We start from the raw sequence: 14040 nt of genomic DNA, 5'->3' as shown, positions 1-14040 counted from the left end.
CAGTCCCTCCACTAGCTTCCAATAGCGCAAATTGAAAATACTAATTTAACATACAAAGCCATCCAGAAATCTGCCCTCAGGCTACATCTCCAACCTCATTTCAAGGTATCGCCCAAACGTCCTCTGCGCTCTTCCCAAGACCTACTGCTGTCTAACTCCATTACCTCCTCCGATGCTCACCTCCAAGACTTCTCCAGAGCCTCTCTCATCCTCTGGAACTCCCACAACGTAGCTGGCTATCTCCCAATTCCTCTCACTTCTCTCAAAACCTCCTATTCTCTAGGTGTCTCATCACCACCTCCCATGCTCTCCTTCAGGACTTCTCCAGAGCCTCTCTCATCCTCTGGAACTCCCACAACGTAGCTGGCTATCTCCCAATTCCTCTCACTTCTCTCAAAACCTCCTATTCTCTAGGTGTCTCATCACCACCTCCCATGCTCTCCTTCAGGACTTCTCCAGAGCCTCTCTCATCCTCTGGAACTCCCACAACGTAGCTGGCTATCTCCCAATTCCTCTCACTTCTCTCAAAACCTCCTATTCTCTAGGTGTCTCATCACCTCCTCCCATGCTCTCCTTCAGGACTTCTCCGGAGCCTCTCTCATCCTCTGGAACTCTCTACCACAACCTATCTATCTCCCAATCTTTCTACCTTTAAGCGATCATTGAAAACTCACCTCCTCAGGGAAGCCTATTCCACCTTCTCTTAGAAACTGCACATCTACTTCTTCAATCAGCTCATCCCTCCAGTTCCCTTCTGTATTCCTTGCCCGTCCTTGTAGATTGTAAGCTCTTGGGGCTCGGGGTCCTTCTAATTATTTTGTATTGTAATTGTATTGTATTGTCTCCCCGTATGTTGTGAAGCTCTGCACAAACTGTTGCTGCCATATAAATCCCGTATAGTAATAATAATCTGATCCTTTGATGAAACAATCATTTTTATCTTCCGATGGAACCTAGTGGTTTTTTGATTGGTCTTCACTACGTTTTCGACTGCATTGGCCTGAGAGACCAAATCAAAGTTAAAAGCATACAACTCCCCCGGGCACCCTCATCGCCATTCTCCTCCAGTACACATGGTCTGCCCATGGCTTTGCAGGTATTGTTCACAGCCTCTGTATAGCTAGTGACCTAGGGACAGGACATGTGTGATCATGTGACTGGGAAGGTCATATAATATATATATATCTGTCGGTTGTTTGTACACACAGCCTTTTATTACATTGTAATCCTCAGGAAGTTGATTGCACGCATTCACAACCCAGTAATTGGCTTTCTTCCATTGCGACACACCTTGATGATTTATGACTATCACAACCTGCAATTACTTTGTGTTGCTCCATCAATTCTTCTAATTTAAAGGCTCTTTGTTCAGTAAACTTATTTAGAGGTTCAGTCTGTAGACTAGAGCATCACCTTCATATAGTGAATCTGTCACCCTCCTTTTTACTCTCCTTATCATAGAGGAGGCCCCATTAGGTGTTGGTAGATAAGGCCGATCAGATACTGGCAGATCTCATCACTCTAGCGCTGCACCATCATTGTCCAATCGGATCTTGGATCAGGCGGTATTGTGCAGCCCAGTGGCTTAGTAGTTAACGCTTCAGCCTTGCAGCACTGCTTGCATGGAGTTTGCATGTTCTTCCTGTATGTTTCCTCTGGGTACTCTGGTTTCTACTCACACTCCAAACACTTGCTGGTGGGTTAGATTGCTATAAGGGAACAGCAGAGTGGCTTGCCTTGCCAGTAAGGCCCGGTTCACACCTGGGCGTTTTGTAGCGCGTTCCTACGCTCTGCAAAACGCTCAAACACCGAAATCCCATTATTTCCTATGGGTATGGTTCACACCTGGGCGTATTACAGGCCGTATGAACGCGCTACAAAACGTCCTATGCCCAAAGTACAGGAGCTTCTTTGGGGCGTTTTTGTCGCGCGTTTCCATTGGGATACAGCCAAGTAGCCCTCGGAAGGGCGCGTTTGTTTACCTCGAATCGCGCGACACGAAATGCACGACAAATGCGCATATTCGATACGCCTAGGTGTGAACCCAGCCTAAGGGACGCTGACATCATCAGGTCCGTTGACATGCATTAGATGTGAGGACGTTGGTGGAGATACCACAGCCAGAGTGGAGGGGTGACGGCAACAGAAGCCGGGATCACGCAGATGTATCAGCCTTAGGCTGGGTTCACACCTAGGCGTATCGAATATGCGCGTTTCGCGGTTAAAAAAACGTGCGACAAACGCGCATTTCCAAGGGCTTTCTGGCTGTATCCCAATGGATACGCGCGGCAAATACGCCCCAAAGAAGCTCCTGTACTTCTTTGGGCGTAGGGCGTTTTGCAGCGCGTTCCTACACGCTGTAAAACGCCCAGGTGGGAACCGTGCCCATAGGCATTCATTGGTTTTCACATGTTGAGCGTTTTACAGAGCGTAGGAACGCGCTGTAAAACACCCAGGTGTGAACCAGGCCTTATTGGACTCCCCTAGACGAAACGAGCACTTAACCCTTGCAGTGAAGGGGTATGCCCACCATTGCATGGGTACGTTTTTATAATTCCTGGAGTTCTTCTCCCCCCCCCCTTAATTACTAATAATACTGACATCCAATTCTTTATGTGATTCCTCATTTGCTGAAGCTAAACTGTTCTCATGATTCTCGGAAGCAGATCTCCGGGTACATCCGCCATTTGCTCAGGCTGATTTTGCGGTTATTGGTTGCCGTTGGCCCACACGGCAATTGATATCGGGTAGCGTTGATAAGACCACATTTTTGGGGATCTGAAAGCTGACTGTTAGCCTCGTCCTGGGTGCAGTGGAAGGAACCATTCCTAAAGCTCTGGTAGACGTCTGTTTTTTTTTGTTTTTTTTTACTCCACAGGATCGGCGTACTTGACTAGGAAAACCTGTTTGTCCTGAGCAGAGTCAGCAAAAAACCCGACTCCTGCCAAATTTTTTTTTTGTTTTCAGTGAGGCGGGAGGAGATCAGCAGCCGTGGATTAAAAAAAAAGTTAAAACAAGTATTTGTATTAGAAAGGCAACAATTGTTTACGATACGAAGAGCGATCAGTTCCATCACACTATAGGAAGAGGAATCACCAGCACTCAGTAGAATAATCCAACGTGTCCATTTATTGGACATAGACCTCACACAATCACAAGAGCCAACGTTTCGAGACCACGCAGGGTCTCTTCATCAGGGCATAAAGAGTGACAATACACTGACATTTGATAACCACATATATACCTCATGAGGCAAACCAATAATCAAAAGCCTCATGAGGTATATATGTGGTTATCAAATGTCAGTGTATTGTCACTCTTTATGCCCTGATGAAGAGACCCTGCGTGGTCTCGAAACGTTGGCTCTTGTGATTGTGTGATGTCTATGTCCAATAAATGGACACGTTGGATTATTCTACTGAGTGCTGGTGATTCCTCTTCCTATAGTGTGTCTGCACGGTGCCATCCGTGTCCATCACTACAAGCACCATTGTCTACATAGGCCTGGATTGCTGCAAGGTGTGCGGAGGAATTCCCCTTCTATCCAGTTCCATCACACGACAATCTTAGGCTGGGTTCACACCTAGGCGTATCAAATATGCGCGTTTCGTGCTGCGCGGTTTTACCGCGATTTGCGGTTAAAAAACGTGCGACATATGCGCGTTTCCGAGGGCTTCCTGGCTGTATCCCAAAGGATACGCAAATACGCCCCAAAGAAGCTCCTGTACTTCGTTGGGCGTAGGGCGTTTTGTAGCGCGTTCATACGGCCTGTAATACGCCCAGGTGGGAACCATACCCATAGGAAATAATGGGATTTCGGTGTTTGAGCGTAGGAACGCGCTACAAAACGCCCAGGTGTGAACCGGGCCTTAGGCAGCAGCAGCAGCGAGATGGATTTCCTAGGAGTTCAACTTTATAAATTGCTCCTTCTGCTGGTCTAATGTAGCACTGCAACAGAATAAAACCCGCCCCTGACCACTTCTTCATTGTGCGTCTAGACTCTATAGGGAAATGGTCACTTTACCTGATAAAGGGGCCGCTTGCAGGCCCCGAAACGTTGCATTTAGTGTTTGACATGCCCGGTTTTGCTAACAGAGGCGGTATTATGTTTGAATACGACGCACTGATGGTATAATCTCTACTGTTCACGGTGGCGCCATCCACACTTTGCTGTAGCACCCTATCTCAGCAGGCCTTTTCAGTCGGGTGTGCAATGAAGCTATACATGTGTAGAGTGACATTCTGTCTCCTCTGTACAGCAGAGCTCCGACGGGAAGGAAGAAGCAGCACAAGGAGCCAATCAGCTGTGCTGTGGTCCAAGGAGCATGCTAACAGGAGGAGAGATCTAAGTGACACATGGATGCAGCTTCCTCTTATGTCCAGTGACAGTGTGGGGTTGCTGAACTGCAGCATAATAAATTCAGGACAGAGTGTTGTGTTTTGTGGCAGAGGGGGACACGCGCCTCCTGAATACCTGAATGGTGACTATCTGGCTGCAGCCACTGTTTTCGGCCGACTGTTTTTCTCCCTGCTTATTTGACAATTGCTGAATTTTGATGAGCTTGGGTTCGAGCCAATAGAGAGCTGACCACTGCAGGACTGAAGATCAGTTAAGTAAATTTGCTTTGCGTCCCACAAAATGAGCACCTAACCCTTTCAGGGCGGGGGTAACCCCACTACAAGGGTACATCCCCGGAGTATAACTGGCCCAACGCCATCTCTTTTTATTAGGGATGCACCGATACCGATCCTAGTATCGGTGCCGATACCGAGTATTTGGGTGAGTACTCGTACTCGCCCAAATGCTCCGATACCTAGCACGAGTACTTCCTGTATAAGGAAGCCGGGCAGCGAATCATTACACGCTGCCCGGTTTCCTGATTGGCCAGGAAACGGCTCCATGCTCTCTCGTCACTTGTGATGAGAGAGCATGGAGCCGACTTCCCGGCCAATCAGGAAGCCGGGTAGCGTGCAATGACGTGCTGCCCGGTTTCCCGATTGGTCAGAAAGCTAGCAAATCCGGAAGCCGGGCGCCGTGTAATGACGCAGCGCCCGACATTCTGATTGGCCGGGAAGCCGGCGTCATGCTCCCTCGTCATCTCATGAATCATAATATTAAGAAAGTGACCTTTAAAGAATTAGTTTGTATTGCTTTAGAAAAAATGTGACCTGTCCCTTTAAGAAAAAGTATCGGTAATTGGTATCTGGGAGTACTTGATCGGTACTCGTACTCTGTCTTAAAAAAGTGGTATCGGTACATCCCTACTTTTTATATACACTGTGCTCTTGCCGTGCGTTTACACCTGAACACCGACAGTCTGAAATCTCAATACAGAAAAAGATGAATATTCCGCACTTCTAGCGCTTTCTTTTTGTGCCGGGGACACCCGGGGGGATAACAATGGGCAATGTTTCTGTGTGTCCATGAGACGTCATGTTGAAGTAAAGGATATTATTATTATTATACAGGATTTATATTGCGCCGGCAGTTTGCGCAGCGCTTTACAATATAAGGAAGACAAGACGGTACGGAGGGCCCTGCCCCCGAGAGCTTACAATCTGGTGGATTAAAACAGAACTCCATAGCCCAACAATGGTGACAACCACAGAAAAGCAACCTTCACCCTGAAGACGCTATGTAATGTGTAACGCCGCCGTGTACAGTTAAACCTTCACATGTTCTCATTTTAATATTAATGGGAGTCACTGAGTTCAGCCTGACATGTCTGGACTTTGGAACGATGCAGCCGAGCTCTGGGGCTACATTCTTATTTTGCTTTAAAAATGCAGTTTATTCTGCTTCTATTTCCCCTTCCCGGGTTCCTCGTTCCCTCCTCATCAATATGCTAAATACAGTTCTAAATACTTTTCTGTTTTTATTACATACCTTTAAAAGAGAATTATGAGGTAACTTTTTTTATCCCATAGTTCTCTTTAGGGTCACAGGAGAATATATACTAGCGTCCTCCCATCACCCATAGCTCCATATAAAGCGGGCTATTGCTCGCGATATACTGACAGCGCCGCAGCCGGGACGGATCCCTGACAATACTGTTGTGATCCACCCAGCTGCGTGAGTGACAGCTGGCTCTGCCTATCTAGAGGCTGTGCCCGTCCCCTTCCCCTGTCCGTTCCTCCAGTCAGCGCTGGAGGATAGGAGCGTCTAGAGGCAGAGCCAGCTGTACCCGCCCCCTCCCTTGTCTGTTCCTCCGCACAGCGGGGGGGAATCCCTGCGGGGAGCGGTGACTGACGGTCACCGCTCTCTGCAGGAAATCGATGAACGAGAATTGAGCAGGCGACGGTATGCGCTCATTTCGCGATCTATAGAGCCGACATGCGACAGTTTCATTGTCACAGGTCGGCTCCAACTATGAGGATGAGTGGAAATCACTCCCCTCATAGTTCTCCTTTAAATTAGACCCAATGATGTCATCACTGGGTCTCTGCAATGCAGGCAGATCATAGATGGTGGGAGGAGCCAACAGGGTGCTGTACATAGTTTCCTGATAACATCACAGCATCCTGCCTCTGTACTCCTTTTAAGATCCCTCAGTCCTGATGCAAGCAGCAGGCTGGCTTTTGTGAGGAGTTATGCAAATATCAAAATACCTTGATGGGTGGATGTCAGTCTGGAGCAGGCTGCATTTGCATGTAGCTTGTGCTGGGTAATGCCCACATGTGTTGCTGAGACGCCATGATTGAAAAAAACTGAAAAGCAGAAAGCCACGGCCTGAGGTAAACAGCAGAGCTGCCAGCAAGGCGGCCAGGGCATGGGGACTCTTCTACTATGCTTGACCATGTTGCATCAAATTGCATACATGATCAAATGCAGGAGATGCAGGGGGGGGGGGGGCGTACAAGGGGGTGTACGCCTTGTACGCTGCGCTGGCTATCAGCCTATACAACCATACATCTCTGCCTTGGAGGATACAAGGACCCAGCCCTTCTCCTCTCTCCTGTGACTGCTCCAAGCTTGGATCCCTCATCACTGCCACTGTTGTAATAACAAACATTCTCCTACCAGCATCCCTCCAGATGAGTAAGACTCTTGGCAAGCGTCTCACCAAAGATGAAAGGATCTCTGTTGTAAACCCGCCACAAGTCTTGGCAGCGCAAAATATTCATAAGCAGAAGGTCACCTTCAGGAGGATTCGGAGATCCACATATATAGGCAGCTGGAGTTGTATGCCAATCTTGAGGACACATTGACAGCTGGTGCATTGATCAACACAGGCTCAGCACAATTGTTCTCTGTGCCCTACATGTGTGGTGGGCGCTGCGTAAAACACAGACCAACGCTCCTCAGTGCGTCACAACATGCTGTGGTGCATAAAGTTAAATGAAGCAGTTTATTAAAAAACTGAACCCCAACCCCAACCTTTTTTTTGCCATAGTTCTATTTAGGGTCACAGGAGGACATATACTGCTGTCCTCCTGTGACCCAAAATGTAGCATATAGAAGGCTGTTGCTGTATGCTGACAGTGCAGAGCCGCGCTACAGCCAGGAAAGTTCCAATATTCTCATGAGCCACCCCGTTGCCTGATTGACAGCTGGAGTCAGACAGAGCTGGAGCAACGCATAGGGGAGGGGGGGAATCCCTGCAGGGGTTGGTGACTGACGGTGACTGTTCTCTGCAGGGAGAAGATCGGGAACTGAGTGATCGGCGGTATGCTAATAATGCTAAATTTTGGGTCACAGGAGGACAGTAGTATATGTCCTCCAATTTTGATTTGGTGTCAGTCTCTTGCAGTCCACTGTACAGCAAAGCTCTGGGGAAGGAAGAAGCAGCACAAGCAGCCAATCAGCTGTGCTGCGGTGCAAGGAGCATGCTAACGAGGGGAGAGAACGAAGTGACACATGAACTCATCAGTCTGCAGCTTCCTCTATGTCCAGTCTATAGAGCTGACGGTGACAGATTCAGTGTTGCTCGTCTGTTCTAATTATGGGGAGAATTGTATTTCACTCTCCTCGTAATTCTCCTTTTAAAGTAAATGGTTCAACGTGTTGTAACAACTCATGACACTGCCCCTACACAACGCACAACAGCATCAGCACGTTATATGGAGCAGAACACTAGTGGGCTGGTGAGAACGGGCCCTTAGACTTTTAATCAGTGGGTGCCTATACGTGCCGCCTGTCACTCTGATTTTATAATGCCCTTTACTCTCCAATGGAATAAAGCTTCTCATCTATCTCAGCTTCTCAACGCAACAGACATCGAAGCCTCACCAGGAAGACTAAACGGGTCAGGTTGCTCTCGGCCTTGAAGTGTTTGGGTAGGGAAAGGCCTACGGGGACTGATATCCAAACTTTTTATTTTTTAATTTATATCTCTCGGCATTTTATGTTTTGGAAGGGTTCTACAGGACTGTTCTATAGGACAGCACATTCCTTAGGAGTAGGCGGGCCTGCCTAAAATAATGGGTCCAGCTATTCTAATAACTACGCACCATTTAATGTTGATATGCATTCCTTTAAAAAAAAAGTGACCAGTTGTTAGATGAGGAAGCGGCATGATGTAAAGGCTTTGGCCACGGGATGACTGTTGTCATCGGAGAAGCTTCTGACCTCCTTTCATTTTCACACACCATGTTCTCTAGAGCTTACAAGGAATTGTACAAAAAACAAAAGCATCCAATGAGCTTCAAGTTACACATTGTTACCAAGAGAGATTGGAGGGGAACGACCAGATATGTCCAAGCTGACAAGACAGTCAGAACTGCTCAAGTAAAAGCTATTTATAGCATTGTTGTACAGAAGTGCATTTCTGAATGTACAGTACATCAGTCAGTCCACAGCAGCTGAAGACCACATGGGGTCACCAAAACTGGGTCTCTGAAGATTGGAAAACACTGCCTGATCTATGAAGACCATGCAGGATCACCAAAACTGGGTGACTCAAGATTGGAAAACACTGCCTGATCTATGAAGACCATGCAGGATCACCAAAACTGGATGACTGAAGATTGGAAAAACACTCCCTGATCTATGAAGACCATGCAGGATCACCAAAACTGGGTCTCTGAAGATTGGAAAAACACTGCCTGATCTATGAAGACCATGCAGGATCACCAAAACTGGATGACCTGAAGATTGGAAAAACACTGCCTGATCTATGAAGACCATGCAGGATCACCAAAACTGGATGACCTGAAGATTGGAAAAACACTGCCTGATCTATGAAGACCATGCAGGATCACCAAAACTGGGTCTCTGAAGATTGGAAAAACACTGCCTGATCTATGAAGACCATGCAGGATCACCAAAACTGGGTGACTGAAGATTGGAAAACACTCCCTAACCTAATGGAACTCGGTTTCTGCTTTCACATTCAAATGGCCAGGTTAGAATTTGGTACATACCGCATAAGTCCATAGACCACCTCGATGAGACCTTGAAGGGTCTCATTGATCCAGGTCATGGTATAGCTTGTAGTAGTTAGTGACATTCATCTGGACTTGGTCTGTATGTTGAAGAGGTTTTGAAGCTTATCCAAGGAGCTCATGATACTGTCAAACTTCAACATTACAAAAGTCCAGTTGACCAACTACTACTAGGTACAGATCATGCCGTGTCCTCTGTTTAGGCTGGTGGTGGGATAATGGACGCCTGATACCAGTTTTGCATTATTTTAATGTCGCAGTTGCTGATGATGCGCACCCTTGTTATTTACGTAGTGTTCCTCCTAAGGTGGCAGAGAGTGTAAAAACTGTAAATCGAGTAGTGTGCCTTTTAAGTGCTACCAGAAACTATACCTTCTACTGAGCAAGATGGATTTTATTTCCTCCATGCCCATGACTTGTGTGTTGCATGACTTCACCTGTACTAAGCTTGCCCTCCAGGTATGGCGCCTGGGAAGGTTAATGATATTTGGAAACATTGTGTTCTGGAAGGAATTGCTGCATTGCTCCAAGTAATCATTTCTCTGTGAAGGAATAAAGACTTGGCAGTCCTTCTCAAGGTTATCCACTCCTAGTAGAGGGGATGGGGGACTGGCATGGAAGATGGAAGCCCCCATAGCAATGCCATTGTGTGTTTTCAGCAAGCCTTCATTTTGTGATGTTTGGGATTTATCTGTAATGCATTTGACCGGCTTTGTATATTTTCCATGGTTGCTTTGTCGCATTAGGCAAGATAAGCCAGTTGTGGTAGAATATCAGCCAGTGTTTTAACTGTATGTATTCAGACTGTCCCCGTATCCATTCCTGCGCATGTGATTGGCTCACTTTTCCTGCTAAAGGTCTGACCAGGGCTTAAAGTCAACTTATAGCATCCCCTGCAAGAGGCGTTTCATCAATGATCAGATTGTTATTATTAGGGGTGCACCGATATCAAGTATTTGTTCGCTTACTCGCCCAAATGCTCAGAAACCGGAACTTTCAGAGGAAGAATTTATCTGACCGGCAGTGCCATAGGGGAACATGGATCCAACTTTCTGGGAAAACAGGAAGCCAGACAGCGAGTAAATAACCCGCCTTCCTGATTGGCCGGGAAGCCGGCTTCTCGCTGATTATCTGGGAAGCTGGCTTTCCAGCCAATCGGCATGAAGCCGTGTACCCGGGCCAATCAGAAATCTGGGAGGCGGGTCATTACTCTCCACCCGGGGAGCCGGCTCAATGCTGATTAACTGGGAAGCCGGTTTCCCGATCAATCACAATCAAGCCAGTCAAACATGAAGCAGGCAATCAGGAAGATGGGCGGCATTTCATTACCCGCCGCCTGGCTTTCTGATTGCCCAGTAAGTTGGCTCCATGCCAGCGGAAGCTCCGGTCTTGGCGAGTACCAAAAGCAAGGTATTGGTACTAGGACACTGAAAAGCTGGTATTGGTGCATCCCTAGTTATTATGAAAGCACATTCTCCCACATGATGGAGTGCTGCCAAGGTTTTCGTCAAGCAAAGAAAAAAAATTTTTGTTCCAATTACGGGATTTGTCCAGTTTTTCTCTGAAGTGGAATTCCAACCAAAGCATTTTTTTGGATCGAGACGAGGGGGGCCAAACATCGTTCTCTTACATTTGTACACTTGCGTATTTATTACACTGGGGTACCTCAGGATGTTGTATAAAAGGGAGCAATGACTGGAGAAAGTTTGATAAACGCTGGGCTGTGGTATCCCATATCTGGTCCCGGGCTTCAGGTGTTTGTGGGGATCCCTTTCCCAGCGAGACATGTAAGCCGGCCAGTAGAGGTTTCACCCCGGGGGTTCACTTTGCACCAATGGCCGTCCGCTAGATAAACCCCTCTGGTTGTTGCTGGTCTTACTTTCTAAATGTCCCCGTACCGGAGCTTGTAGATCTATGTATCAAGAAGAAACGTTGGGCTTTAAAGGATTAGTTTGTGTCACCTGATGGCACCAATCAGCAGCAACTTCTCAATATCATTCATTGTTTGTTCTGATTGGAGTTCACTACCGAAAGGGGAAATCTGGTTGGCTGTTGCGATTCTTATACTTCTCGCATCATATTTACGACTTTGCGTTCCCGTGGTCAATGGTCCACTAACATCTTTTGTTTTCATTGCAGCTTCCAATGATACCACTACACCGTCCCCGAACCGGCTAACGGTAAGTGTGGAAGTTTAGCCTCAAATGGTGAACTAAGCTATGGAAATTCAACAATTTAGAAATGATAGTGAATGAAAGTAGGGCTGCAGCTAACGATTATTTTCATCAAATAGTTGCCCAATTTTTATTTTTTCGATTAATCAATTGATTGCATAAAGAAAAAAACACACTCCCCTCTCCTCCCTCACCAACAACAACCAATGGATAATGAGAATAGTTGCCAACTATTCTCATCTATTATTATCGATTTAAAGGAGAACTATGAGGTGAGTGCTTTTCACTCACCTCATAGTTCTACCCGACCTGTGACAATGAAACTGTCACAGGTCGGCTCAGTAGATCGGGAGGTGAGCAAACACATACCGGCGTTCGCTCACCTCCCGATCTTGTCACAGCTCTCTGCCGTGACAGGGGAGGGGCTGGTTTCCCCCCCGCTCTGATCCGCCAACGCTGACTGGCGGATCGGACGGGGGAGGGGGCGGGTACAGCTGGCTCTAGATAGGCAGAGCCAGCTGTCACTCACGCAGCTGGGCGGATCCAGACATAATTGTCGGGATCCGCTTCAGCTGTGGCGTCTCAGTATAGCGCAAGCAGTAGCTTGCGGTATACTGTGACGTCTCAGTATACCGTGAGCTACAGCTCGCGGTATACTGAGGTTAGGGTGACGGGAGGACGCTAGTTTGTGTCCTCCCGTTACCCTATGGAGAACTATGGGGAAAAGCCCTGACCCCATAGTTCTCCTTTAATATATTAGTTGTTGCAGCCCTATTAACAAGCAGTAAATGATCTTCAAACAAGCCATCACTGACCTCTGTAGCTGCAGGAACTGGGGAGCAATCCACCCTTAGGGCCCATTTTCACACTAATTGCGGTGCGTCCCAGAGCATGGGAGGGGGTGGTGGGTTGTGGTATTGGGTTGTTTGAACTGAGCTCCATACATGTGTGAAATGATTCTCATTCATCCAGGTCATGGTATATCTGTAAAAAAAAATAGGTCAAGGCATCTGGACTTGCAGTATTTTTCTTGAAGACGTTTCACTGGTCATCCAACCAGCTAAACTGAGAAGATATCTGAATTGAGAAAGCTGGTCGGATGACCAGCGAAACATCTTGAAGAAAATACAGGAAGTCCAGTTGCCTTGATTCATTTACAGATCTGAGATCAGTGCAGTTGCAGCATTTCCTAGCAGGCACCAGCAGATCACCGGTTGACTTGCTGCTTTATTTTCTCGCTTCTCTTTCATTCTTCCAGGAACCTGAGCGACTGGCGGCCATTATTGTCCCATCAGTGGTGGGCGGACTTATTTTAATCGGCATTCTCGCCTTCATCATCGTGAAGGTAAAGGAGAAGCGGCAGACAGAGGGGACGTACAAGCCAAGCAACGAAGAGCAGGTGGGATCCAGGATGCCACCCAACAGCGCCTTGAAACTTCCTCCCGAGGAACGGCTGATATGAGCGGCTTCCTTCCTGTCCTGAGGACGGACTTCCATTTCAAGGAGGGGGGAGTGACTGATACCCAGAGACTCTCATTGGTCTGGAGAGAGACTCCATGAGTGCCGAGACTACTGAATTCAACAAAATCACCCGCTGACTGCAGACTGCCAGAGGTCCAAGTAGTACCCCCATCAAAGCCACTGTGAGGACCGCCGGCTGCGCAGACCCGGATTTATTAGCTTTTGTATGAGGTCAGGTGAGGCTCCCATTGTCACTGCTTGGGCCAGAAACAAAACTTCATCTCCGTCCGTGTCTTCCTCGCACCTCCATGATCATGTTCCACCATGAAGACTTCTTTGCCTGGCATCAGGCTGGTCACTGCGCCCTCTGTGGGCATCACAAGGGAACTGCAAGTCTGCATGTGATTTGTCATGGAGCAGTATTCAGGAAGCTGGTCTGTAGGGCTTACAACCACAGCCACTTCTAACTGGTGGAAAGCAGAGCAGACTACTACATTTACTGGTGGCTACTGGTTTGTATACTACAAATCCCATGAGGCATCTCTCTCCAGGAGTCATGTCTGTAGCTGTGAGAATCTTGCAATGCCTCATGGGATTTGTAGTTCCACCACAGCTGGAGGGCCGGAGTTTGGCTACCCCTGCTCTAGGGCAAGGGAAGGCAAGCTCGGCACTCCAGCTGTGGAGGAACTACATATCCCGTCATTCCTGTGACTGGCAGAGTCTTGTAATGGCACATTGGATTGCAGTTCCACAACAGCTGGAATGCCGAGGTTGCCTACCCGTGCACTAGGGCAATGTATGGAAATCCTACAGGTCAGCGACAACTGTAGCTCAGCTGAAAATCCCGGATTGGCCTGTCATTAGGCTGGTGTAGATGGAGGAGGGTATACCTCTATAGGAGAAAACTGTGCTCCAATCTACCTGCAGCAGAGAACTCTATGTAAAATGACATGGTTATCTTAGGAGCTGAACACAACTACGTGGCCCAGACGCCCACGTCATAGGTCATAGGTCATAGGCT

General features: G+C 47.6%; 1 protein-coding gene across 1 annotated transcript in view; it reads left to right on the top strand.

Annotated features, from left to right (window-relative positions):
• Positions 1-13082, top strand: part of CRB3 (crumbs 3, cell polarity complex component) — a 33675-nt gene extending 20593 nt beyond the window's left edge. Inside the window, exons 3-4 of the mRNA XM_018565697.1 lie at positions 11524-11564; positions 12817-13082. Coding sequence (XP_018421199.1) covers positions 11524-11564; positions 12817-13020 — 245 coding nt within the window. The 3' untranslated portion in view covers positions 13021-13082. The remainder of the gene's footprint in view (positions 1-11523; positions 11565-12816) is intronic.
• Positions 13083-14040: the final 958 nt, after the last annotated feature.

The sequence above is a fragment of the Nanorana parkeri genome, unplaced genomic scaffold, assembly GCF_000935625.1.
Source record: "Nanorana parkeri isolate BGI_ZX_2015 unplaced genomic scaffold, ASM93562v1 scaffold874, whole genome shotgun sequence".
NCBI classification, from domain to species: domain Eukaryota; kingdom Metazoa; phylum Chordata; class Amphibia; order Anura; family Dicroglossidae; genus Nanorana; species Nanorana parkeri.
This window is presented reverse-complemented; position numbering and strand designations above follow the sequence as displayed.